This window comes from Poromitra crassiceps (assembly GCF_964638095.1).
Source record: "Poromitra crassiceps genome assembly, chromosome: 12".
Lineage (NCBI taxonomy): Eukaryota > Metazoa > Chordata > Actinopteri > Beryciformes > Melamphaidae > Poromitra > Poromitra crassiceps.
Genome location: NC_139632.1, coordinates 37045785 through 37073099, shown reverse-complemented (window position 1 = coordinate 37073099; position 27315 = coordinate 37045785). Strand labels below are relative to the sequence as shown.

The 27315-nt window shown below is 45.5% G+C and overlaps 1 protein-coding gene across 1 annotated transcript in view; it reads right to left on the bottom strand.

Annotated features, from left to right (window-relative positions):
• The window catches only part of ptprfa (protein tyrosine phosphatase receptor type Fa), a 292771-nt gene that overhangs the window by 252034 nt on the left and 13422 nt on the right, over positions 1–27315 (bottom strand). The window contains exon 2 of the mRNA XM_083648251.1: positions 2906–3081. Coding sequence (XP_083504377.1) covers positions 2906–2993 — 88 coding nt within the window. The 5' untranslated portion in view covers positions 2994–3081. The remainder of the gene's footprint in view (positions 1–2905; positions 3082–27315) is intronic.

Genomic DNA, 27315 nt, shown 5'->3' with positions numbered 1-27315 from the left:
ATGGCTGACTTCCTCCTCGGGGACTCTCATGGGAGGAGGACCAAGACCACATCCTGTGTCTGGTCTGTGCGTTCGGCTCATTTGTTCGTCTCCAAAGCCGCCATGACCCCATCTGTCTGAATCAATACACTAATGGAGTTGCATGTTGTTATCCTTGTTGGTATGCGCCTCATTTGCATGGTACACAATGCGGGCTATGAGCATAATTGTGACTGATGGGGTAATTTCTCCAGCAGACATCTTAGCAGCAGCTAATTAGCTTAATACAAAGACAAAAAGTATCGGTGGAAGCAAAATAGTCAAGCTACATCCTGTTGTATCCTGGTTTGTGTTTCTCTCCATACGGTTCCACAACAGATACGGAACTTTAGCAGTAACGTTGCGTTATTTACCGGCTCCTTTTCACACCAGCCTTGTGCCGTTACATTGACAGGTGTAAAATGCCACGTGGCCAGGGTTACCAAAGACTGTTCAGAAACCACCAAAACGCACACAAAACCGCCCAAGACAATGCAGGTCTATGGAAACAAGTGTGACTCTGTAAAGTGTAAACGCACCCAAGCCGATTTATTTCCTGCACACAATGCAAACCCAAAACAGCCCAATTGGCGGGAAAACCGCCCAAATCTGGCAACGCTGTAGAAGCAGGTAGAGGCTGCCAATCGTCTCAGCGACGGTTTCGTTTGTTTTCCGGTAATTAACGCTAAATGTCTCAAAATAAATGTGCTAATGAAAAGCTTTTCACTGGGCTTCAGTAAGTCACGTTCAAACTTGGATCAGACATCAGACTGGAAAGCTGCCTCTGCAGATTGGGCGACTCTTAATGGATGTGTTTTTTTAATCTACCGTAAATTCCGGACTATAAGACGCACCGGTCTATAAGCCGCACCTTCAAAGGTGACTATTTTTTTCTTCTATAAGCCGCACCGGTCTATAAGCCGCGGGTGTTTTGATGTTTAATTACCATATGTAAGGCTTCGTGCACAGAGGGGATTGTCGGGAAAGAGATGGCTGTTTGGGGAAGCTCCCATTTATTAACATTTCAACAAAACAAAAGTCAGGTCACTAATCCCCAGACAAAATCACACATTGTGGTATTTTTTGTTTTTTTTACAGTGCACACAGTGTCCGCGGTGTGGTGAAAAGAGGGCAAGAGAGGAAATTAAAACAGAAGTGGATTTATAGTTAGAAAGAGTGCTAAAGAAGAGAGAATTCCGTTTTTTATTTTTTTATTTTAGTTACTCACAGTACTATTGACCAGTCCAACTCAAAAGATATTCGGCAGTTTCACTTTGAGCTCTTGTTCCGCCGCTGGGCACACAGTGTCCGCGGTGTGGTGAAAAGAGGGCAAGAGAGGAAATTAAAACAGAAGTGGATTTATAGTTAGAAAGAGTGCTAAAGATAGTCCGGTCTGGTTATGACGAGTCTCGCTGGGTACAGTACGCCAAAGCGATATCCATTGACTCGATGATGCTGTTGTATGTTGCGCGTTTCTGTTGCACCAACGCGGAGAGGTCCTGCCGGACGAAAAAGCGCGTACCCTCCCAGGTGAGGGGCTTCTTCCCCGCAGCCTGGAGGATGAGTTGACGGTCGGGCCAGCGGAGTAGGCAGATGAAGATGGCCCTCGGTGGCAGGCCGGGGTCTGGACGTGGCCGAGGCGCCCGGTGTGCCCTGTCCACCTCTGGTGGTTTCTCGCCTTCCTTCAGGTCCAGGATGTAACACAGGATTTTGCCACAAAAGCGTCCATGTCACCAATCTCAGCTCCTCTTTTACATTGATCAGGCGAATGTTATTTCTTTTACTCCTGCTGATTAAGTCATCAACCTGCGTGTGCAGGGTTTCGATTTTGCATTTTATCCATTTTCGGACTCACTGTGTTGTTTTTGTCCTCCAGTGCGCGGATGCGCTTTTCCGCATTATAAACTCTGTTCACGGTTGCCTTAGTTTCTTTAGTGAGTGAGTGGATGGACTTCTGCACATTTTCAAACTTGTTTTCAAGCTGCTCAAAACCTCTGAGCGATGTCGGACTTAATCGATAGTGTTTCACGGAGTAAAAGTTTAGCCCAAGCGTGTATCTCCAGCCTCCAGCAGGTGAGTCATTTCCTCATTCATGGCGTGATTGCTTCGTCTTTTTCTTTCTGCTTACCTGTGTTGTGTTATGTTATGTTATGTTATGTTGTTAAAAGAGGGCAAGAGAGGAAATTAAAACAGAAGTAGATTTATAGTTAGAAAGAGTGCTAAAAAAGAGAGATTTTTTTTTTTTTTTGGAAAAAATCCATAGATAAGACGCACCGTTATATAAGCCGCAGGGGGCAAAAAAGGCCAAAAAACGGGAAAAAAGCCGCGGCTTATAGTCCGGAATTTACGGTAGCTGTTTCAAACAGGTAGTAGGCCTGCACGATATGAGGAAAATCTGCGATGTGCGATAACATTGTTCAATATAGCGATGACGATACGACTTACGATAAATAAACAAATATTAAAGTATGCATATTAGCTATACAGTTCCTATGTCTTTCTGCTTTAATAATGCTAACATAGATCCCAAACATAGCCTATGCCCACTGAATAAAGAAAGGAAATACACACTGACTCTAGCTGAAACTACACACAGCGTGTTTGGGCTTTGGCAGAGGGGCGGAGCGCACTGTTGCAAGGGAAAGGTGTACGCTGGATTTACAACACAAGACAAAATGATCAGATGCTGAGTGGGGATGCATGACGCATGTAAATAAAACCACTTTTGTTATTCATTGCGTTTCAGGCAGTCTTTGCGATGTGTTTATTGCGCATGTTCATATTGCGATGACGATGAAAATAGGATGAATTGTGCATCCCTAACAGGTAGATTGATTTCAGAGCTGTGTAGAGTGATGGCACAGTGATGTTCATGTGTGAGACTCACTTTCTGTGTGGGACGACAGCACCAGTCTGGCCAGCAGCAGGAGGGCTCCCATGGTGAGGGGTGAGGCCCGTCTGAACGTACGCTCCATGATCTGTCCCGGTGGCACTCTCTCCGCTCCGGGTCCTGACGCTGCTGCTGCTGATTGGCTAAGACCTCACGCAATCATAGGGTGACACCTAGGAGGAGGCAGGAGAACTGGTGTTAAAGGCGTTAGTCTACTGTACTGTAGCTCCTACTGTATGACGCTTGAAGCAGTAAGGCTGTGATTCAACCTATACCAAGTTCAGGAAAGCGTTTACATTTGCTGTTCTAAACATCTATATCTGACGGCCAGTGCAAGGGCAAAAATCTTTACTAGTTTCTAGCACTCAAAAACTCCCTTTTTTTCTTTTAATTACCACTGGATCAGTACATCAAAGGCTGTGTTTCAGCGACCCATGGGTCATTAAAAAAAAAAATATATATTTTAAGTGCTAGAAACTAGCAAATATTTTGCCCTTGCCCTTGCACGGGGCACAATATGGCCCCTAGTGTGTGGTAGGTCTTTCCTGGGGAAAATCCACTGGTACAGGAAGTGATGTGTTTTACATTTCCGGTTTGTTTGGAATCAACAGAAGAAGAACTGGGTGTAGTTAGCATGAGCAGTGACAACAGCCACCATGGCTGAACAGAGAGAAAAAGAGCGCCACCTACAGAAACTCAAACTGCATCAACGGGAAAATACAAGGAAAACTAGAGACCATCTTACAATGGGATCACACCAGCCGTGACGCCCGTGCCCCAAATGTGGCCCAGGGGTGCAAAGTGTGTGTGTGTGTGTGTGTGTGTGTGTGTGTGTGTGTGTGTGTGTGTGTATGTGTGTGTGTGTGTGTTGGTGGGGGGGGCGATGCTTTGCTCAGATCATGCCCATTTTCGGACTCAACCTTCATTTTGATGTCAACTACAAACCTGTAAATTTCCGCGACTGCATCTGGCACGGTTTTGACGCTACCGCTTAACACATGACAAAGTACTCAAAACGTCTTCTGTGGTAGTTCCCACTACTACTACTGCATCTCCAGGACCACATGTTGCCTTGGTGACACGCACGCACGCACGCACGCACGCACTCACACACACACACACACACACACACACACACACACACACACACACACACACACACACACACACACACACACACACACAGAGAATCACAAGGTGAAAACAAGGCCAGGCCCACTGTCATGGCTGGTGAAGACGTCACAGTCCCGCCCACACTGTTTGATTGACAGCTGGTGAAGACGTCACAGTCCCGCCCACACTGTTTGATTGACAGCTGGTGAAGATGTCACAGACAGTCCCGCCCACACTGTTTGATTGACAGGAGATGTCTGTGAAGAGCAGTGCAGAAACCCCACAGCAAAATGAGCACTGAACAACACAGATGGAGACTAAAGTGGCAGATTAGTGTCAGGGTGAGAGCGCTGCCAGGTAAGAAGCTTTGATGTAGCTTAACAAAGTCTCTGATACACATCAAGCACCTGAAATGCTACATATCAACAGCACTAATAGCACGACTGCAACAAAGACAGCTTAAAGGTCATTGTCTCTAAGCCCACCGGTCCCAAAGCGCCAGGAGCATCCAGACAGTCCTCAGGCTATGAGTAGTCATATTCCACCACAACACAGACTGGCACTTCCTCTAACCTGTGTGTGTGTGTGTGTGTGTGTGTGTGTGTGTGTGTGTGTGTGTGTGTGTGTGTGTGTGTGCGTGCGTGCGTGCGCGCGTGTATTGTTCCAATTTAAAAAAATCCTTCCCGATACCGATTCCGATACTTCCGATACTACTTCCGATACAGAGTACCGATCCAATACCAGCGCGTTCAGAAGAAAAAAATTAATGGAAGAGAAAAATATATATATGTATTTTTTTCTTACACCTGTATGGATGTGCTTGCTACCATTGTTGTAGCTGCCTCAGGTTAAACCCTTTGATTTCCAGGAAAACAATTTAATCCGCGGAACACTAGACTTCAGGGCTAATAAATTAGCTGGTATCAGATCGGTGCATAGACTCAGATTCAGATTCGGATTCAGACAACTTTATTTATCCCAGAAGGGCAATTCAGTTTCACCGCCTACCCAACACGACCCAACACGTGTACTCGCGATGCCCATTTCAGCATTTTAGGCAGTATCGAAGCCATTTCCGATACTGGTACTGGAATTCCAAAACAACTCTAATTACAAGATTATGATGCATTCTGTATCAAAACTGTCTTAATTAGTCACATTCAATCTGAGGAATATCTTCGAGTCCATGCCTCTCACAGGTGACAAACTGAGTCATATGTTTGAGTCCATGCCTCTCACAGATGACAAACTGAGTCATATGTTTGAGTCCATGCCTCTCACAGGTGCAGCGACATACACACACACACACACACACACACACACACACACACACACACGCACACACACACACACACACACACACACACACACACACAATCACACGTACGCTAACAAAAGGCACCGGGCTCAGGCATCATTTTCCTGCCATTTGTCTCCATCAGCCTGAGCCAGACACTCATTAGAACAGCAGCAGGCAGCAGGAGTGTTCGTGTGTCTCTTACAAGCTAAGTGAGCTAATAGCTATAGGATGGGAAAATGTGAACAAACCAAGTATGAACCAGTATATCAAGGATCTGTCACTATGTGTGGCTATGGAAAAACTAACTTATATTACTAAAGGAAAGCTGGACGTGTTTGAGATCATCTGGAGGAGCTTCATGGAGTTTCTGAAACAAACTGTTGGTAATTATCAATAAAGCCAAAGACTGAGGTGGGGGCAGGGCAACTGGAATAAGTTGGTAAAGTGGAGTAGCCCACGTGACTCAAGATTTATGTAATCGGTAATATTGATATTTACATACTGCCCATATGCTAATCAATAAAGTTAATAAGATCATCCCTGACCCTTGCTGTAAACACAGCCAGCTGCAAGGTCAAGATACGTGGGATGCAACGTCCCCTCCCCGAATCACTGCTACTGTACCTCGTGAGAAGGCCTTTGTTCTAGCAGGGCATAGTAACTACTGTAACCTCTGTGTTGTAACAACTATGTTTGTATTTAAAGGCCTATACGAATATTCAACTATTCTTTTTCTTCTTCCTCTTTTTAATAAGACTATCTGGCAATCAGAAAATCCATTGGCATGAGCTTGTTTGATTCGTTTGTTATAAAATCATTCACATTTAGATTTTTGTCGCTGCATAAGGAATGAGGATCACACTTGTTTGTGTGTTTATCTCAACATGCAAGCGTCAAGTAGTAGGGGACACACATTTTGTCACAACACCATCCTTTCAACGGATATATAGGTCAGAGGGGAAATATAGCCCCAGGTTTTGCCATGCTACAAATCACAACTTCAACAGGTCTTCTTTCTCCATAATACTATTCCAAGGGTGGGAAATGACATGTGGTTCTCACAGTCTGCATTGATCCCAGGTTCTTACTGAAAACCAAAACATGCACCTGGAACGAGTAGATCTGCCCGGGCTTCACAACTCCACTGATTGTCCATCAGGGCCTTAGGGCACGTTCACACCATTATGCCGACGCAACGCTCAACCTACGCTGAACCCACAAGTTTCATTTCGGTGTCCTTTGGCCCATTTCCACCGCTGGTATCAACGCGGCCCCGCACAGCTCGTCTCGCTTCTTTGTCTCATTCCACCGATCAAAAATGTGGACAGCCCGGGTTGAGTCGGGGTTGAGTCGTGCTACGTTTGGTCCCTGCTCATGTTGAGGTTCTAGGGCTGTGGACCCGGTACCATACGGTGACGTGAAAACACTGCAGACGACTGATTGGTCAGGCAGAATCGTGTTTACTGTAGGCATCTACTGTCAATGCTGGATACCAGTTTAGTGGGGCTTACCTTCTCTTCTGTTATTTCCAGAAGTTATTTATTTTGTGTTGCTGCCTTCGGCTCTGGTGAAATAAAATCGATCTCCTTGCTCAGCTTTAACATGCGGTGGTTTTCAATTGTTTTGAGAGAGAAAAAAGTCTGCTCCTCGGGAAGCCCTTTGTAGTTGGCTCCGCTAGGCCGCAGGCGAAGCAACGGTCTTGCCTGTTGAGTTGCCGCTGGGGTTGTCCCCGTAACGCCTCTCCCGTCCCCGCGCAGTGCATGCATGTGAGTTTAAGTAACAACAAAGTGATATCCATTATCCTAGCCGATTGTCACATTTGCCCATGTACACTGTAGGTCATTTAGAGGCACAGTATTTCATAATCAGTTTAAAAGTTCCGTGTATGGATTTAATTTTAACGTTATACTTATAGCCTACTTCGGCTATGGGCGGAGGGCAGATATGCGGTCGCTATGACGACCAGGTGTGGGCGGAGGCAAGTAAACTTGCTATGGAAACAGAGTCTATATCAAGTAGAGACGAGTAAGACCAGATCGAGTAGAGCTGTGCTGTGCTGTTATATGTGGTGGAAATGAGCCACTTGTTAACAGGCGAGGCCATCACACCAGCCACGCCGGCTCAAGGCACGCTCGAGCTGCGCTCAAGCGATCGTTCAGGATTCAGTCCTATTTTCCAAGCGTGAACCATGAAGCTGCCAGGCATGAAGTCAATGGAAGTTGTGGGTGGGTTCACGGTGCACTGAGGAAAAGAGAGTGCTTCTTGTGTGACCGGTTTAAGTGTGAGCTCAACTTCAGCTCTGCTTCTGTTAAGCGCCAGGTGTGAAGAAAGGCTTGTCGCTGAGACCATCCAAACCCCTCCTTCTGCCTCAGCACACAGCCAGATGAAAGGTGGAGAGCACTGGTCAGGTCCGACATCCCCACATTTCCTTCCATTCCACAAATGAAATCCAGAGGAGCACCAATCTGTTCAATGTTGACCATCCATGCAGACACGCAGATTGAATCAGCTCCAGAGATCTTTGTTTTCTGTAGACTAGAGTCTATTCTAAATGCACCTGACAGCCCAAAACATAGTTTGGTGGAACAGACGTGATAGGAGGGGAGGGAAGAAGAGGATTGATGGAAGCTTTAGATTTTTCCCACACGGCGTGACTGAAAACACTTTAAACGTTCAGTCCAAAAGTTGAACAATTACAGAAACTCTCGGCGAGAAACTGTTTGGTGAAACTTTGGAGATGATTTCCAAGCTCTTTGACGTGTCATTAGGTGTGCTGCGAGATGAAGGTGCACGGGGGGGAGGAGGAGACGAGGCGTTTGGATTTTGACACTCTCCTTGGATCAGCGGCGTTCCTCTATACAATTACTATTGTCTGCCAGGCAGCAGCGCTGTGGCAGTGGCACGGCAGGATGGCTGTGACACCTCCATAGAGTCGACACTTTCATGTGCGTTCTCACATCTCACAGATCACAATACTGACTCGACGGCACGTCAAACTCACCAATCAGAGCCATGCATCAAACTGACATTCCCTCCGGCTACGGGTACATTTTTAGAGAGCGGCGCGCAGGTGTGCGTTTCGAGCGCATCATTTATAAACATCATGGTTTTGGAATCGGATTGTTTCAAACTGAAATAAACGAGAATAGTCACATGTTTAAAAGTGTTAAAAGAAAATGTTCAAAAGTTATTTGGAGTGCAACGTTCGCAAGTTCATTGCAAAATACTATACCCAATTGTACTTGGCCTATTCCCCCTGTCAAGCTGTCCCAGTTGTTGCTCCACCCCCTCTGCCAATCTGGGAAGAGTTGTGTAGACTAGCACATGCTTCCTCTGCTGATTCCTACAGCGAGGAGTTTGACCGGCAGGACGTAATGCTTGGGAGGATCATGCTATTCCCCCAGTTCCTCTCCCCCGAAACAGGTACCCCAAGCAACCAGAGGAGGCACTAGTGCAGCGATCAGGACACATACCCCATACCCTTCCCACCAGCAGACACGGCTAAATGTGCCTGTATGGACGGCGTCTGACCAAGCCGGAGGTAACACAGGGGCGAACCTGCGACCCTTATGTTTGTAGGCACAGAATCTACCGCTGCACTACCCGGTCCCAAACGCCCCTTCATTGCAAAATGCTGTTATAATGCCCTCATTGTTGCAAGTGATATGGGACAAAATTCTGCATGATTTCAATTCAGCAGCCCTCAAACATTAACAGTTTTAAATTCAGCAGCCCTCAAACATTAACAGTTTTAAATTCAGCAGCCCTCAAACATTAACAGTTTTAAATTCAGCAGCCCTCAAACATTAACAGTTTTAAATTCAGCAGCCCTCAAACATTAACAGTTTTAAATTCAGCAGCCCTCAAACATTAACATTTTTAAAGGGGCAAAAAGTATATCTGCAGGGCTTGATAGAGCTGTTGTGCAATGCCGATGACTCAACAAGTACTAAGTCAGGTGCCAAGAAATCTGTCTTTCACAACTCTCACTTTCTGGCTCCAACTTTGTTTTGGAATCAAATCTCCCATTGCTGGGGATTTTCTTATTTTATTTTTATCGTCCTATCAAGGCAATGCCATTGGTAAAAAGATGTCAGAAATAAAACTAACACTGCCCTGCCCTACTGTCATTGAACTTTTATTTATTACATTGCCTGAAGTAATTCAATTCAACAAGTGGTACAGAAAACAGTTGGATCATTTGACTGAAATAATTCACACTCAGCTATTACTGTATGAATCACTTCAGCCTAGGTGAAGAAGACCAGAGATTTTACAAATACATTCTACATTAATACTGAAAATATGGCCACCATGAATGTGATTTTTTTTTGTTGCATGAAAGTAGGCTTGGATAACACAATGTCAAAAACCAATCTCACTCGTATAAAAATGAATAAGGTGCGTGCACCTAACAACAAAACTGTAAATAGTGGCTTGGTTTGTATTACGCTCCCAGGCTAGCACACTAGCTGATTTTGATCAACCTTTTCCCATTAGTCCAGAACAGTTCACTGTTAAGTACAAATAGCAAAAAGGAGGGCTGTGCTTTCTTGCTTCGTGGTAGAGAACCTACATTTTACATTTGCATTACAAAGCGACATTATTACAAAGATAGCACTGATGAATAGTGTATGAGGCTTTTTCTTTCACTTAACGTGATACTGGTACAAAATCCTTGTATTTTGTGTGTTTTTAATTCAGGTACTTATAGGCCAAGGATATGTACAGTTACAGTATGTAGTATAGTACCACAGTGAATCCAAAGTCAAACTACAATGTGCTGCTAACAATGTTGTGTGCTCGGGCTGCACGCTGCTCTCGCCCCCCTTGGCGGTGCCCCGTGCCCCGTGCTGCACGCATCCCCCTTGGCCTGCTGGACAGGTGGACGATGCTGCTACTGCTCCCCACAGGAGGCTTCACTCTCCTCTCCTGGCTGCTGCCCCACAAGGAGCTGTGCTTCATCATGTACATGGTTCCCTGTGCTCAATCTGCTGCCTGCCCGGGGCTGCTCTTTCATCTTCAGCCACTACCAGAAGTCCTGCATGTATAAACTGGACTCTCTGGTTGTGGTCAGAAGTCCTGCATGTATAAACTGGGGTCTCTGGTTGTGGTCAGAAGAAGTCCTGCATGTATAAACTGGGCTCTCTGGTTGTGGTCAGAAGTCCTGCATGTATAAACTGGACTCTCTGGTTGTGGTCAGAAGTCTTGCATGTATAAACTGGACTCTCTGGTTGTGGTCAGAAGTCTTGCATGTATAAACTGGACTCTCTGGTTGTGGTCAGAAGTCTTGCATGTATAAACTGGGCTCTCTGGTTGTGGTCAGAAGTCTTGCATGTATAAACTGGACTCTCTGGTTGTGGTCAGAAGTCCTGCATGTATAAACTGGACTCTCTGGTTGTGGTCAGAAGTCCTGCATGTATAAACTGGGGTCTCTGGTTGTGGTCAGAAGAAGTCCTGCATGTATAAACTGGACTCTCTGGTTGTGGTCAGAAGTCCTGCATGTATAAACTGGGGTCTCTGGTTGTGGTCAGAAGTCCTGCATGTGTAAACTGGACTCTCTGGTTGTGGTCAGAAGTCCTGCATGTATAAACTGGGCTCTCTGGTTGTGGTCAGAAGTCCTGCATGTGTAAACTGGGCTCTCTGGTTGTGGTCAGAAGTCCTGCATGTATAAACTGGGGTCTCTGGTTGTGGTCAGAAGAAGTCCTGCATGTATAAACTGGGGTCTCTGGTTGTGGTCAGAAGTCCTGCATGTGTAAACTGGACTCTCTGGTTGTGGTCAGAAGTCCTGCATGTATAAACTGGGCTCTCTGGTTGTGGTCAGAAGTCCTGCATGTATAAACTGGGGTCTCTGGTTGTGGTCAGAAGTCCTGCATGTATAAACTGGGGTCTCTGGTTGTGGTCAGAAGAAGTCCTGCATGTATAAACTGGGGTCTCTGGTTGTGGTCAGAAGTCCTGCATGTGTAAACTGGACTCTCTGGTTGTGGTCAGAAGTCCTGCATGTATAAACTGGGCTCTCTGGTTGTGGTCAGAAGTCCTGCATGTATAAACTGGGCTCTCTGGTTGTGGTCAGAAGTCCTGCATGTATAAACTGGACTCTCTGGTTGTGGTCAGAAGTCCTGCATGTATAAACTGGACTCTCTGGTTGTGGTCAGAAGAAGTCCTGCATGTATAAACTGGGCTCTCTGGTTGTGGTCAGAAGTCCTGCATGTGTAAACTGGGCTCTCTGGTTGTGGTCAGAAGTCCTGCATGTATAAACTGGGGTCTCTGGTTGTGGTCAGAAGAAGTCCTGCATGTATAAACTGGGGTCTCTGGTTGTGGTCAGAAGTCCTGCATGTGTAAACTGGACTCTCTGGTTGTGGTCAGAAGTCCTGCATGTATAAACTGGGCTCTCTGGTTGTGGTCAGAAGTCCTGCATGTATAAACTGGGCTCTCTGGTTGTGGTCAGAAGTCCTGCATGTATAAACGGGACTCTCTGGTTGTGGTCAGAAGTCCTGCATGTATAAACTGGACTCTCTGGTTGTGGTCAGAAGAAGTCCTGCATGTATAAACTGGGCTCTCTGGTTGTGGTCAGAAGTCCTGCATGTGTAAACTGGGGTCTCTGGTTGTGGTCAGAAGTCCTGCATGTATAAACTGGACTCTCTGGTTGTGGTCAGAAGTCCTGCATGTATAAACTGGGGTCTCTGGTTGTGGTCAGAAGTCTTGCATGTATAAACTGGGGTCTCTGGTTGTGGTCAGAAGTCCTGCATGTATAAACTGGGGTCTCTGGTTGTGGTCAGAAGTCCTGCATGTATAAACTGGACTCTCTGGTTGTGGTCAGAAGTCCTGCATGTATAAACTGGACTCTCTGGTTGTGGTCAGAAGTCCTGCATGTATAAACTGGGCTCTCTGGTTGTGGTCGGAAGTCCTGTATGTATAGACTGGACTCTCTGGTTGTGGTCAGAAGTCCTGCATGTATAAACTGGACTCTCTGGTTGTGGTCAGAAGTCCTGCATGTATAAACTGGGGTCTCTGGTTGTGGTCAGAAGTCCTGCATGTATAGACTGGGGTCTCTGGTTGTGGTCGGCCAGCTGCTGACCAACGCGACGTACTCTAGTATTTCTCACTATGTTTCTCACCACAACTACGCAGGAGGCAGAGGGATACAGGAAGCACACAGGCGTTTGCCAGCCACAGCAGATGTCTTTGTTCATATTGATACCCACGCAGCTCACTTCTCAAGAGCAGAACAGGAACTGGAGATATGACAAGCAACAAGACTGTATAAGAGCAGCATAGGACAAAATACAAATAGACAGTAAAATATACATGAAATATACAGAACAGTGTTTACCTTCCCTCCAAGGTATGAAAGTTGTTGTTGAAGTAAATACATTTAAAAAATAAAGTGCAGCCAGTGAAAATGTCTTCTAGAGTTTGGCGATAGCCAGTTAAGCGATTCATACATAATGCAATGGTGGGTACGATATGGACACCTCAAAAAGAATCTGCAAAGACTATTAAACACCACATTAAGAGGATGGAGGTAACATTCTGAGGTCTTCTGATAAACAATATCGGCATAATCGAGAATAGGAAGTACTAATTGAGAGATAATTTGTTTTCTTCCCTGAAAAGTGAACAATAGAGTATACTCAGACCACAATTTACTTTTTAAATCACAGAATCAATGTGGGGCCTAAAGAAAATTATACTAGTAACGTAGCAGCAGCAATTCAAAAGCTCAAAAAAATAGCACAAAATGGGGTTTGACTGACTCCTCCTGCAGCCACAGTATGGTTGAAAACACAAACAGAGAGTGTGAAGAGGTGAGGATGCCTCACTGTGTTATCTATATGTTGGACTGTAATTGCTTTACAATTCTCCAGACTCCTGCCTGTCTGGACTCTCAGTGGAAACAAGGCCTTCGCAAAAAGGAAGGCAATCATTAATGTGCTTGCTCAGAGCACCGGGGGTCACGGCATTGATTATTGGATGTCTGCGATATTTAATTACGTTGACAGCACTTACAGCGGAGTCATCTCATCAAGCTATCTTTATCATTTTATTTTTTTCTTAACAGTTCCGTTAATTAAAAGTCCTCAATCAATCGCGGCAATTGCGAGGTGGCGTCTTCAGATTACATTATAGCAGGGAACATCGACACTTGTGTGGGCCATATCAGCATGGTGTTACTAGAGAGACCCCCCCCCCCCCCCGCACACACACACACACACACACACACACACACACACACACACACACACACACACACACACACACACACACACACACACACACACACACACACACACACACACACACACACACACACACACACACACACACACAATAACTCCTGCATATAGTGAATCTCACACCCGGTGCAAAGGCAAGGGCAAGGGCAAACATTTTCATTGCTAGTTTCTAGGACTCAAAATCATGTTTTCCCCTTTTCAGTACATCAAATGACCCAGTGGTAATTAAAAGAGAAAAAATAAATAGATTTTGAGTGCTTGAAACTAGCAATGACAACGTTTGCCTTTGCACCGGGCATGAGACAGGACCCAATAGTTCTGTCATTATCTTCTGTCTATTTGTAGCTTCAGCGCTGTTCGTCCTAATCAGTAAACAAATCTGAGTAATAAACAAATGCAATTAGAGCCATTTAGATCCGCAGTGCTTTGTCACGCAGCAACAAATCTGTCTATTGTTTTGTTCCTTCAAAACTGAGATGGAGGAAAAGGTCTCCACTGTCAAATAGTCTTTGGAAAGGGGAGTGGAGATAAAGGGGCTGTAAGAAATAGACAGAGCATTTAGATTTGAAAACTAGAGAGCATCTTGTGATGGGATCAACTTAACCCATTGATACCTGATGCAGCATTTGCGTGTATATCCCTCATTTGTGTGTGTATCCCTTTAAGACCGCGAACCACGTCACGCGGTTCGCGGTCTTAAAGGGATACACACACCTCTACACCTTTACACCCAGCTTATTTGAAGGTCACACTTGACTCCCGTGGAGTCGATTTCAGATGTCGTGAACGGGTTGACATTACATGGGTTATATACGAATGACATACAGTATAATGTCTTACTTTTCGTATAGGTTTTAGTTACGAACAGCGAATGAGAACAGCCTAATCCAGTAGAACCTTATGGCGATCAGAACGGCAGAGAACAACCGTTATTTTGGGGTTATTGCAGATCAGCAGCAGCAGCAGCATCTGGAACGACAGATGACAGCGAGCTACGGGAACAGCAGTTTTCCAGAGTGAACTCACGCTAAGCGTCATTAATAGTGAAATAAGAAGTATCTTTCATTCTGCTGAAGGCCATGGTGCTAAAGGACAGCAGAGCTAGAGGGCCGTGCCAGCCTGTCAGCAGCTTACCTCCCTCCTCACCCCATCACAGTGTGCACCAGTGGCTCTATACCGGCAGCCTCATCTCCCCCAGACAGGCAGGCAGGGGCAGGGCCATATCTCCCTCTTATCAGGGCATCCATCACCATCAAGCCTGCCAGGGTGAAGAAGCCTCATCCCATGTGATGGATGAGGACATCCAGAACATGGTCTCAAACGTTCACAATATGATGTTATGGCACGCTGCAGAGTGTTCATTTGAACACTATGAGGGCCATAATTACCAGAGGGATGGAGGGAGTAACATCTAGACTCAATCAACTCAATCTAGGAAGAACAGGTGCAGCAGAGTTCGCGTGGACTATTCGATTTGTGTTTTTACTCTTTGTGACCAAAGTTTTCATTGGTTTTTCTTTTTGTTCCCATATAGGGAGGATACATTACATATAATCAAGTGACACAAAAATGATGGGGTAGCATAACAGACGTGCATCAACATACAGCAGTAAATCATAGTGTATATAATTCAGAGATGGAATGAGATACACAAACAAATGGTGCGTAATTCACAACATCAATTTCTGTGCCTCACCTAAATTGTACACAAAAGAAAGTAAGCCAAAGAAAACCGAACATAGGCACATTAACGTGCCAACCAAACATTCAAGTAGTTATATATTTTTATTTTCTTTGCCGTAAATTATTAGAAAAATAATGGCCCTCCTATGAGCCTAAATATCTGAAACCATTTTTGAAGCCCCCACCCCCTCCCCTCCCCTCCCCTCTCTGGCACACAGAGCATCGGTCTCCATGGAAACTGTCAAAATGGACCCGTTGAATTGTATAAAATCGATCAAACATCACTTTCCTTGTATGATTATAAAAATGTAAAAACACTAGTCGCTAAAAGAAATGTCAAGGGGGGAAATCTCTATCCAGCGTGTAAAGGCACTGTCACTTGGCTGGTTAGGCTTCCTTAATAATGTTAAAACAGCTGGAGACTGTTTTGAAGTTAACTGATATTTTCAGAAAGATAGGTTGTGATTGCACAAAACCATGCAGTTAGCAGCTACCCACAGACAGTACACAGCTAACATTTTGACACTGAATAGATGTTGATAAGGCACCAACCAGTGTAAATATAGAGACAAAATGAAAGTCCGTCGTCCACAGCTGCTACCTGCATTGTTTTGGGACCTAAATAAATACAGTATCTGTGTGATATGAGTTCTGTGTTCAGAGAAGGACATGGTGCCTATTATGGTCAGACCCACACACAGACATGGTGCATTATGGTTCAGCCAATCAGCCATTCTGTTCCACCAAAACAAGCTCCGCCCTAATGCTATTTCGCTAAGAAACCGGTGGTGGGCTTAGCGCCGCCCAAGAGGATTGTGATTGGTTTAAAAGAAAGTAAACCAGGCCGAGGGTTTTTCCCCGATAGAGAGCCCCAGGAATGAGTCCGGAAAACATTCACTGTTTTCGCCTATGGGATTTTTGAATGGGTTTTTGGCGCGATGCTTCAAATAAGGCAACGCAAGCTTAATCAAACGTGAACCAGTGTTCAGCGGGATAATCTTCACACATGAGGACCACTTTTATGAGTTTTTAAGCTTTTAGGTGCCGTGAAAAGGGCGGCTAGCTAGCAAACGGCTAAATGAGACTACACTGTTGAGTCGACGGGGATATTATACGTCAATAACGTCATCACTTCAAAGGACGAACACGGAAATTCTCTTTCCCACACCTGGTTCAGCCCGGGGTAATCAGTGCACAGCAGCGCACACATCAACAACACTCCAGGTTGAGTGGTGACGTGACGTGGTTTCAAAACTCATGAAAGTGGTCCTCATGTGTGAAGATCACCCCGCTGAACCCTGGTTCGCGTTTGATTAAGCTTGCGTTGCCCACAGACCTTATTTGAAGCATTGCGCCAAAAACCCATTCAAAAATCCCATAGGCAGAAACAGTGAAGAACCCGGAAGTCCGCGACTTCCGCGTTCCGACTACAAAAATACGTCATCCCTGGGGCTCTCAATACCAGAATGATAGCAGGTTGAGCCAGACTCTCTCCAGCACTGGCATAGCGCTACAGTATCTGGCCAAGGGAGACAAGGCTTGCACTCAGATGTCCCACCTTTTCCAAAACTGTGTTGGTTCGCTCCATCTCCACTGTGCTTCTGAATGCAAGTTAATTAGCAGCAAGCTCTCAAGTGCTTTTGCATTTAAAGCCTGTCTTTTGACAACGATTATAATTAGCTGCAGAACGCTGTTATAATCAGCAGCCAGCGGTCGCATCGCTTTCATGCTGCCAACAAGAAAACCATTTTCAATAATACAGCAAACCAGTGGCGAATCAAAGACGTGGCAGTACTGTCTCGTCAAGATGCTGTGGTTCAGTCTGCTGTGTTTCAAGTCCCTGGGCAGGGCAGGGTTTGGCTCGATTCACATTCAATTCAGTCACTTGGAAGCAGATGTTACATTCAATCTATATACAAAACATTTAGAATGTTGCATGGACGTTACTTTGAAACTGTTGCTTCAAATTTGACCATTGGTTCAATTTGACCATTAATTGGTTGAATTGAAAGTGAATTGTTCCCAACTGTGGTAGAGATGGATGGAGCTTGAACACTCAAAAATACAAAGCTGAGTATGGGTTCAAAAGTTATGGGTTCAAAATATTCACACCTTCTTCTATGACCCTTTTCACAGCAGACATGTTGACATGTCAAAGCAGGGTAAACAACACAGGTGGAACCAATACCATTAATCATGGTTCCATTCCATTTAGGTGTTCCAGTGCCAGGGCCATCACCATTAATGTTATTGATGGTTACACCTGCTTAGATACTCAAAATGGCTGCTGTGCTGTCTATTTCCTCCTCTCTTTTACATCCTTAATATTGATACATAAGCTAAAGAATATATTGGGACAACCCTCCCACTCTCAAGGCCCTGATTGGGTGCACCTGGGCCCGGTGTGCTGTTGGGGCTTAAGAAGACCTTCAGACTATTCAGTCAAGTTCATAGTATTCATAGTAAGTTTAATATCATCTTCTCATGTAAATTCAGTGGTCAATGTTAGAACAACAAGACATTGAGTGGTTGGACTGCCCTCTAGTGGACAGAACGGTACATAACAACAACATGTTGATTATTAGGCTTTATATAAGCCTATCGGTAAAAAAAAATTTTAATAAAAAATCGAATAAAAATATTATATTAAAATAATAAAGCAATGAAAATCAAATTGGATTAATGAGGAAGATTGACAGCCCTAGTAAGTAGCTTCTATATTTGTGTTGAGGGAAGCGTTGCTGTAGTGCAACTTGTTCCACTGTAAAGTCACTGGTAGCTTGTAAAGCTAGACAGTGTGCTTTCAGAGGATCCACTCAGGTGTCTTTGACAGTGAGAAGACAGAGACAGAGACAGAGACAGAGATAGAGACAAAAGTTGAGCGATGGAGGGGAGAGTGAGTGCTGAATGACGCCACTGTGCCCTGTTGATGAGCTCCATACAACCTATAAAAGAGTCTAAATCCCCAGCCTCCGTGTACCGTCTGTTAAAAGCTTTCCTTTATGAGTCTGAGTCGGCCCTTTCTCCACTCAGGTCCAAAGTCCACGGAGATAAGGCCCGCGCAGGTCATTCACATTCACACATGCATCAAGGATGGAGGAAGAGGAGGTGTCTGTGTCTCTGTGTGTGTGTGTGTGTGTGTGTGTGTGTGTGTGCGTGCGTGTGTGTGGGTGAACGCACGGACCTACGTACGTGCGTGCGTGCGTGTGTGTGTGTGGACACCACTAGCTGCATTAGATGAATCTCCTCACTGAGCAGAATTGGCTGATGCCCTTTAAGCCAGATGCACTAGACAAGATTTCATGAGACAAACAGTTCCCCTCTGTTCACCGTCTATGACCAGTTAGCATCCATGACGTGAGCATGGCATCCCTCTGTTCACCGTCTATGACCAGTTAGCATCCATGACGTGAGCATGGCATCCCTCTGTTCACTGTCTATGACCAGTTAGCATCCATGACGTGAGCATGGCATCCCTCTGTTCACCGTCTATGACCAGTTAGCATCCATGACGTGAGCATGGCATCCCTCTGTTCACCGTCTATGACCAGTTAGCATCCATGACGTGAGCATGGCATCCCTCTGTTCACTGTCTATGACCAGTTAGCATCCATGACGTGAGCATGGCATCCCTCTGTTCACTGTCTATGACCAGTTAGCATCCATGACGTGAGCATGGCATCCCTCTGTTCACTGTCTATGACCAGTTAGCATCCATGACGTGAGCATGGCATCCCTCTGTTCACTGTCTATGACCAGTTAGCATCCATGACGTGTGCATGGCATCCCTCTGTTCACTGTCTATGACCAGTTAGCATCCATGACGTGAGCATGGCATCCCTCTGTTCACTGTCTATGACCAGTTAGCATCCATGACGTGTGCATGGCATCCCTCTGTTCACCGTCTATGACCAGTTAGCATCCATGACGTGTGCATGGCATCCCTCTGTTCACTGTCTATAGCTGTGTTTCCATTACAGTTTTTCGCAAAATAATTGCGATATTTCTACAACTTCGACAATGTACAATTGCGACTTTCCATTGAAGTTTCCATTGAAGTTGAGTTTGAGTGACGGCGCACACACCTGAACGCAATTCCCCGTTGCAGCAGCTGCCATGCGCACGGGGATCTGCCCCAAATCCCGTCCCCTGCATGCTCAAATCCAACCAATGGTCAATGCAAATCACCACATGAAGTTACAACGCATATAAACGAGCCTGATTATCAATTCAAAAGAAATGAGTGTCGTACCCTGCCCCAACATGTTGCTGGCTGCGGTGAATGCAGTGAGCGCGAGAGGCAGAGGAAAAAAGGTAGCCTATAACTGTGCGCACACAGACAGGCAGCCTGTCACCATGGACCGATTTCTGTCATTAAACATGATCTATTTTCCCCAGCTCCGCTTTTGCACAACACTCGTCTTTCTGCTAGGTTGCTGCGGAGGTTTTGCCACGGCTTATCGAACCCTTTCTCCCTCATTTTCCTTTCATTTTCCGCTCCTTTTCCAAAGGAGAAGATGGGTCACATCATGACATGCAAATGCGAAAAATGCGTTTCCATTACACTTTTGCGATAAACTGCTATATCGACACGTCTGAAAAACCACCTCATGAGAGCGCAAAAACTTTTTGCGATATTTGGGAGGTTTTTCGAAAATTACGTGTTTCCATTACCCACTTTCTATTGCGATATTTAGATTTTGCGCATTTCTGAGAGTAATGGAAACACGACTTATGACGAGTTAGCATCCATGACGTGAGCATGGCATCCCTCTGTTCACCGTCTATGACCAGTTAGCATCCATGACGTGAGCATGGCATCCCTCTGTTCACCGTCTATGACCAGTTAGCATCCATGACGTGAGCATGGCATCCCTCTGTTCACTGTCTATGACCAGTTAGCATCCATGACGTGAGCATGGCATCCCTCTGTTCACCGTCTATGACCAGTTAGCATCCATGACGTGAGCATGGCATCCCTCTGTTCACTGTCTATGACCAGTTAGCATCCATGACGTGTGCATGGCATCCCTCTGTTCACTGTCTATGACCAGTTAGCATCCATGACGTGTGCATGGCATCCCTCTGTTCACTGTCTATGACCAGTTAGCATCCATGACGTGTGCATGGCATCCCTCTGTTCACCGTCTATGACCAGTTAGCATCCATGACGTGAGCATGGCATCCCTCTGTTCACTGTCTATGACCAGTTAGCATCCATGACTTGTGCATGGCATCCCTCTGTTCACTGTCTATGACCAGTTAGCATCCAGTCAGTTTTTCAGAACTAACCTTGGCCAATTCTCAATCAAATACAGAGGTCCAATCATGTGGAACAGTCTTTCTGCTGCACTCCGTAGTCACTCCTCATTTCCACTTTTCAAAAAAAAACTTAAACAACAAGAGCACAGTACCTGATTTCTTTACCCCTGTATCTTATTGATTCATTTCATTTGTTTACCCGCTGGTGCACCGGTTTGCTTTTTCTTTTCTTTTCCTTCTTTTATTATATCTTTTTTTCTTTTTCTGTATATATATATATTTTTTTAACTTTTATATTGTTTTAAATATATTGTCTTGATTGTTTTTTTTCATTATTAGTCTTTAATTTGTTATTAAATAAGGTGAGACTCTATAAGCCCTTCCGGGTTTCTTTCCCTCACCTGCACAATTTCTTTGTATTAAGATACTTGTACTATCTGTTGTTATTCTTTTTTTTTTCTTTGTGCAAATAAACAATAAACAATCCATGACGTGTGCGTGGCATCATGAGACAGATGGAGACGTGAGGTGGGCACTTGATGCAACAAGAAAAGTTGAATATTATGCTAATGAAACAGAACAAGATCAGTTTCATTCATTCATCCAGGTCTCAAAATCTCCTGGACACTAACTTTTATACAGTAATATAATTTCATGTAAAATGAGTTAAAGACGTATATCCAATAGGAAGTACCGTATACAAATTGTGCTAGGTTAGAAGTTGGCTGGTGTAACACAGAACTGGGTATTAATGTATACTTGATGCTGCTTTATAAACAGTCAAACCTGGGAGGACAACATTATGTGCTGCCATTAAAAAGAGGTGAAATGGTTTCAAATCAGTATCATGACTAAACTTTGACATATGTGTGGTGGTCTGCAAAAACCCTTCACACGGTGGGAATTTGACATGTTCATCTTTTGATATTTCTATCATTAGAAACTCTCGCCTATAAATAACTTTTTGAATGACTGCGATAGCTCCTCTCAGATCAAAAGTTATGAGGATCTGTTATGTGTCTAAAAGTAAAACGTGAGACAAATGGCGTTAAACATTCTACAACATTGTATTTTCTACAGTGGCATTCCACCAAAACCATAAAAATAAATACGTCAAATCTCAAATCTCAAATTACCTGCAAAACTCATGTTGAACCTTCTCTGGCTCATTACCAACAATGTGGAGCAGCCACCACACATATCCCAGTCTGTGATAGTCCATCAATTATGTGCCTCTGACCTTTAACTAGTCAAAATAATTAATAACTTTCTCCCCTCGCATTTCCCCCACTCCAAAACAAGCTATACTTTCATGTAAATGAGGTCTTTTGACCATATAAATTCCAGTAGGAAGTGTCAAACTTGGTGATGGGTTGGAATGAAGTGGGCTAACAAAGGGCAACAGAGAATTGAGCGATGATTTATATGTTATGCTTTATAAACAGTCAAATCAGACCGGGTCAAAAGTCAACCTGATGCTGCCCGATGGTTTGTTTCCCATAACCATCTGGGAGCTCGCTCAGGAAACCTGTTTAAAAGGGGCAGGCACCTTCAAAAAAAAAAACTCGCAGGTGATTGGATGAACCATCTGTCTATCACCGTCTATCACGGGCTCGCTCTCGCTGGCGTCACACACTAAAGCCCGCCTGTAGCTGCCTCATAGGACGCTGATTGGTGCGAACCACTGGTGGTTCGGATGAAAAAACCAATAGATTGTAGCGTGCCTCGCAATGTCAGACAAAAGTTGCATGGTCGACATGAAGGCAATACGTAACGAGGGTTGAGCAATGCAAAGCAAGGTGGTCGTGCATGTCGACTCCTAAAGCAGGATACGCTAACTAAGAGTGTCTGAGTGCAGTGTCTTACAGTAGATCTGTATAAAGCAGGATACACTAACTAAGAGTGTCTGAGTGCACTGTCTTACAGTAGATCTGTTCAACGGGGCTTGGAGTGAGGAGAAAGATGAGTCGTCCCTCCCCAGAGGAAGCCCAGCCCATCTCCACTTTCCCTGTGTGCTGCTGTCACTGCTCTCCCCGCAGCTCCTCTGTCAAAGCTGCCCAGACAGCCTCAAAGGCTCCCAGACTATAAGTTACCTCCTGGAACAATGTTGAGACACAGACACTTGTTAGTTCCCCCCTCTCTCTCTCTCTTCCCTCTGTGGAGACGGCAGGATAGCGCGCAGGTTTCTCATTGATTGGCTGGCTGATGGCTCAGGAAGCTACTGTAGCAGAGAGAGAATGGCTGTCAGCCGGCTAGCGGAGCCAAACAATGACAAGCACCCTTAAAGAGAGCTTCAAGAACCTTAACCAAATAAACACTACTCATCAGTCAGCAATCACACGATTGTTCCACAGGTCTTAGCCCACATTACACCTTATGCCGTTATCTGTTGTTTGCGGTGATTACATTACATTGAGATCAACACAAATATTCCCATGAAATATGATTATTGTGTAAACTATTGCAATGCTCTTAATGCCATCATTTTGGGATTCACTAGTTTTCATTACAGCGAGGGGATATTTGAAATGGTCTCTTTTCCAAATCTGTGCCAAAACCTGATTTGAATTTGCAAAAAAAAAAAAGAAGAAGAAGAAGAAGAAGAAAAACGTGATTGGATGATCCAGGCATTCAGTTACAAGGTAAGAAATTAATGGCTTGATTGAATTACATACACACAATACGCACACACGCGCACGCGCACGCACACACACACACACACACACACACACACACACACACACACGCACGCGCGCCGCACACGCACACACACACACACAGAGGTCACAGAACCAAAATAGATATAATATAATATATCAAATTAAAAGTTGAGAAGACTGAAAGAATAACATAAACCACGAGTAATAACGTCAAAACAACTCATATGATTTCTGACAAGCCGTCTATCAAAGCCAAGAGGTCCCTTGTGAGGTCATTACTGTCAAAGTGCAACCGAGTGAGTCAGTCACAACATAACAGCACTGTGTGTATTTACATCAGTACAACATGAGTCAACGTTCAGCTTTTCAACGATGGAGTGGGATGTCTGGCTTGAATAATTGATCTTGTTCTAAAAGCCATCTCTCAGCCAATTACTGCAAGAGCAAGCTAATGTCTGCCCTCTGCATCTCAAGTCTTCAAACAAAGAGGGCTGTCGACCCAAACCACCGGCAGGCAAATACCTCCATGCAGTCCCGTGGCATATTTTCTGTTATGAGTCATGACATATAAACACAATTCATTAGTTTATTTGAATGTGACCTCAGCTCTCTGGGTCCCCAGTTTATATCACAGTTGTTACTCAATTAATTTGGCCATTTGCTGCGGTACTGTTGCAGTACTGGCACACAGCAGACCCCCCTCACTGCTGCCACGGCAGCGCAGCAGGGCCTTGGAAATGTGGCAGTAAGACGGCCAAGTTAGATGAGTAACATCTGTCAGCTTCTCTTCTTTAGAGAGTACTGCCTCAGGCTGCTTGGCTTGCTAGTTATTAGTAGCTATATAGTAGTAGTTATATTAGTAGTTAGCACTACTAATTATGCAAAAATGTTGTACATGATAAAATGCTAAAGTGTGGACTTTATCAACTCTGATTTCTTGTCAGTGGATTTGAGTTATTAGCGCTCTGGTTTGTGACTTTGGAACTTGTGGGCTTGTTCGTGTCCACAATATTGATTGGGGGATCTATAGAACATAATTAATTAACTGGCAGCCAGTTTACACTAGAATGCTCACCACACATCAGCTATCTCAGTGGAGAGTTGAGGACTGAAAGAGCCAATTAGGCAATGAGGAATGATTAGGTGGTTATGTTGAGGGAAGGCCTGTTTTGGGAATTTAGCCAGGGCACCGGAGTTACATCCCCCAGGGCACCGGAGTTACATCCCCCAGGGCACCAGAGTTACACCCCCCAGGGCACCGGGGTTACACCCCCCAGGGCACCGGGGTTACACCCCCAGGGCACCGGAGTTACACCCCCCAGGGCACCGGGGTTACACCCCCTAGGGCACGGCGTTACACCCCCCAGGGCACCGGGGTTACACCCCCCAGGGCACGGCGTTACACCCCCCAGGGCACCGGGGTTACACCCCCCAGGGCACGGCGTTACACCCCCCAGGGCACCGGGGTTACACCCCCCAGGGCACGGCGTTACACCCCCTAGGGCACCGGGGTTACACCCCCCAGGGCACGGCGTTACACCCCCTAGGGCACGGCGTTACACCCTCCAGGGCACCGGCATTACACCCCTACTCCACAGAGAGTCAGGACCTCGGTTTAACATCTCATCCGGAGGACGGGGCTCACTCTAAGGACAGAGTCCCTGTCTCTGCCCTGGGGTATTGGGGATGGGGATATTATTCATGAGACAGAGGGAAGAGCACCTCCTACTGGTCCTCCAACACCACTTCTAGCATCATGTTCTCCCATCTAACCACAGCCAGACCTGCTTACAGTAGCTTCGCAGACAGGCTAGCGAGCGATGTGATGCAGGAGGTATGGTGCCTATCTAGAATATTGATAGCAATAGTGTCCAACTGTCCATATAATTATTTAACAGAGAAGAAGAAGAAGAAGAAGAAGAAGAAGAAGAAGAAGAAGAAGAAGAAGAAGAAGAAGAAGAAGAAGAAGAAGAAGAAGAAGAAGAAGAAGAAGAAGAAGAAGAAGAAGAAGAAGAAGAAGAAGAATTAGTATTATTATTATTATTAAGCTGTGCTAAGGGATGGCTGATTTTAGTTCTGGTTTGAATTTCAATACAGGAATATCCTGTAGGTAAGCATGCCTGTAAAATGCCTTTCTGTAAAAAATGCTAACATGATACAGTAGCCTACATTTCCAGTAATTGGGCTTCAAAACTGGCCTCTAGCTGTAACAGGAGGTATTGGTGTAACAGGAGGTATTGGTGTCACCTCCAACTTTACCAAAGGGGGGGGGGGGGGGGGGGGGGGGGGAAAGGATTTCCCCCCCGGTGTGGTTGACAACCCGGTGTCAGTAATGAAGAGGTTGGTTTTGTTCTGTTGTGCTTGAAGCTATCATAGAACACGCTAGGCTAGGATCAATGCTAACATGACACTTTGTGGTGTGCCTTTTAATTACACCTCCTTCTTTCCTATCATTATGGTAGACGGCAACGATTCGGCATAATAGGGCAAATTACAAGTCAGCAAAGCTGCGAATACGTCAAGAGAGAGGGAAGCTGGCAGTGCTTCTGTCTCTGTTTGCTCTTTCAAGATGCTACAAGAAGAAGACGCTCAGAGATTATTTTCAGCTGAACGGCCTCATTGGCAGCAACAGGATCAGCAGAGAGTCTAACATGTTCCAGCACTCCACAGTGTGAAGCTGCTGGCCTCACCATGCCAGAGTGCCATAGACAGGACCGCGGCTGTTTAGGTGACACGTCCAGTCAGGACAGCTGCTTATTTGACTGGTTCATAAACACTGTTAAATATGAACACTGCTAATTCCTCCAGTCTCCAGGCTGCGTTTAGAGGGCTCACGCGGTGACACGTAGTGACATAAGTCGGTTTTCCATCCAAAGGTATCGCAACTTTTAACCACCAAAACAACCCAAACTCATGAATTTTATATTAAATAAATTAGAGAAAAAGGAGTCAAAAAGTAACGGTATACAAAATTCAGGCAAAATTTTGGCAAGGCGGAAAAAAACATTTTCAAAGGGGTCCCTTGATTTCTCACCTCAAGATATCTGAATGAAAATGTTTATATGGGTACCTATCTATGGGGGGGCGGGGGGGGATATTGCCAATAGCCCAGAAAATGTCCCTCTTTTTCACAGCCTAATGTTGGCAGCTATGCACACATAGGTCTAAAAATGTTGTTGTCAGCCTTCAAAGACCCATATCGGCAAAGTAGCAATGAGTCACTCATCACCTGCTTGAGCGTGGACCCACAGAATGCTAATGTGTCTCCAGAGCAGACAAGCTGAGAGGAGAGGAGAGGAGAGGAGAGGAGAGGGGAGGAGAGAGGAGAGGAGAGGAGAGGAGAGGAGAGGAGAGGGGAGGAGAGAGGAGAGGAGAGGAGAGGAGAGGAGGGGAGAGGAGAGGAGAGGGGAGGAGAGAGGAGAGGAGAGGAGAGGAGAGGAGAGGAGAGGAGAGGAGAGGAGAGGAGAGGAGAGGAGAGGGGAGGAGGAGAGGAGAGGAGAGGAGAGGAGAGGAGAGGAGGGGAGAGGAGGGGAGAGGAGAGGAGAGAGGAGAGGAGAGGAGGGGAGAGGAGAGGAGAGGAGAGGAGAGGAGAGGAGGGGAGAGGAGAGGAGGGGAGAGGAGAGGAGGGGAGAGGAGAGGAGAGAGGAGAGGAGAGGAGGGGAGAGGAGAGGAGAGGAGAGGAGGGGAGAGGAGAGGAGAGGAGAGGAGAGGAGAGGAGAGGAGAGGAGAGGGGAGGAGAGGAGAGGAGAGGAGAGGGGAGGAGAGGACGGCCTCTCAGCGCACCGTGATCAATATCCTCTCTCATACGTGAACGATGACACACATTCAAAAGAATCCCAGCCCTCCCCTGCTTATTGTCCCATTCAGTCAGGCTTAGTGAAATGAAGGAATGGAGCGCTTGTCTTAGGCCATAACTCCTGTCATAACAGCCAGTCAGGTGGACTCCCTGCGCGTATATTCACCAGGCGCGTCGGGACTCGTCTCTACCCCCCCCCCCCACCCCCCACCCCCACCCCCCCCCCCCCCACACACACACACACACACACACACACACACACGCAGTGGATAGAGTGCCAAAGTTGCACCCTCTTACCGCGTACCGCGTACGAAACAAGATATTAAATTTTTCCATCTATATTTCATAAAATGCTT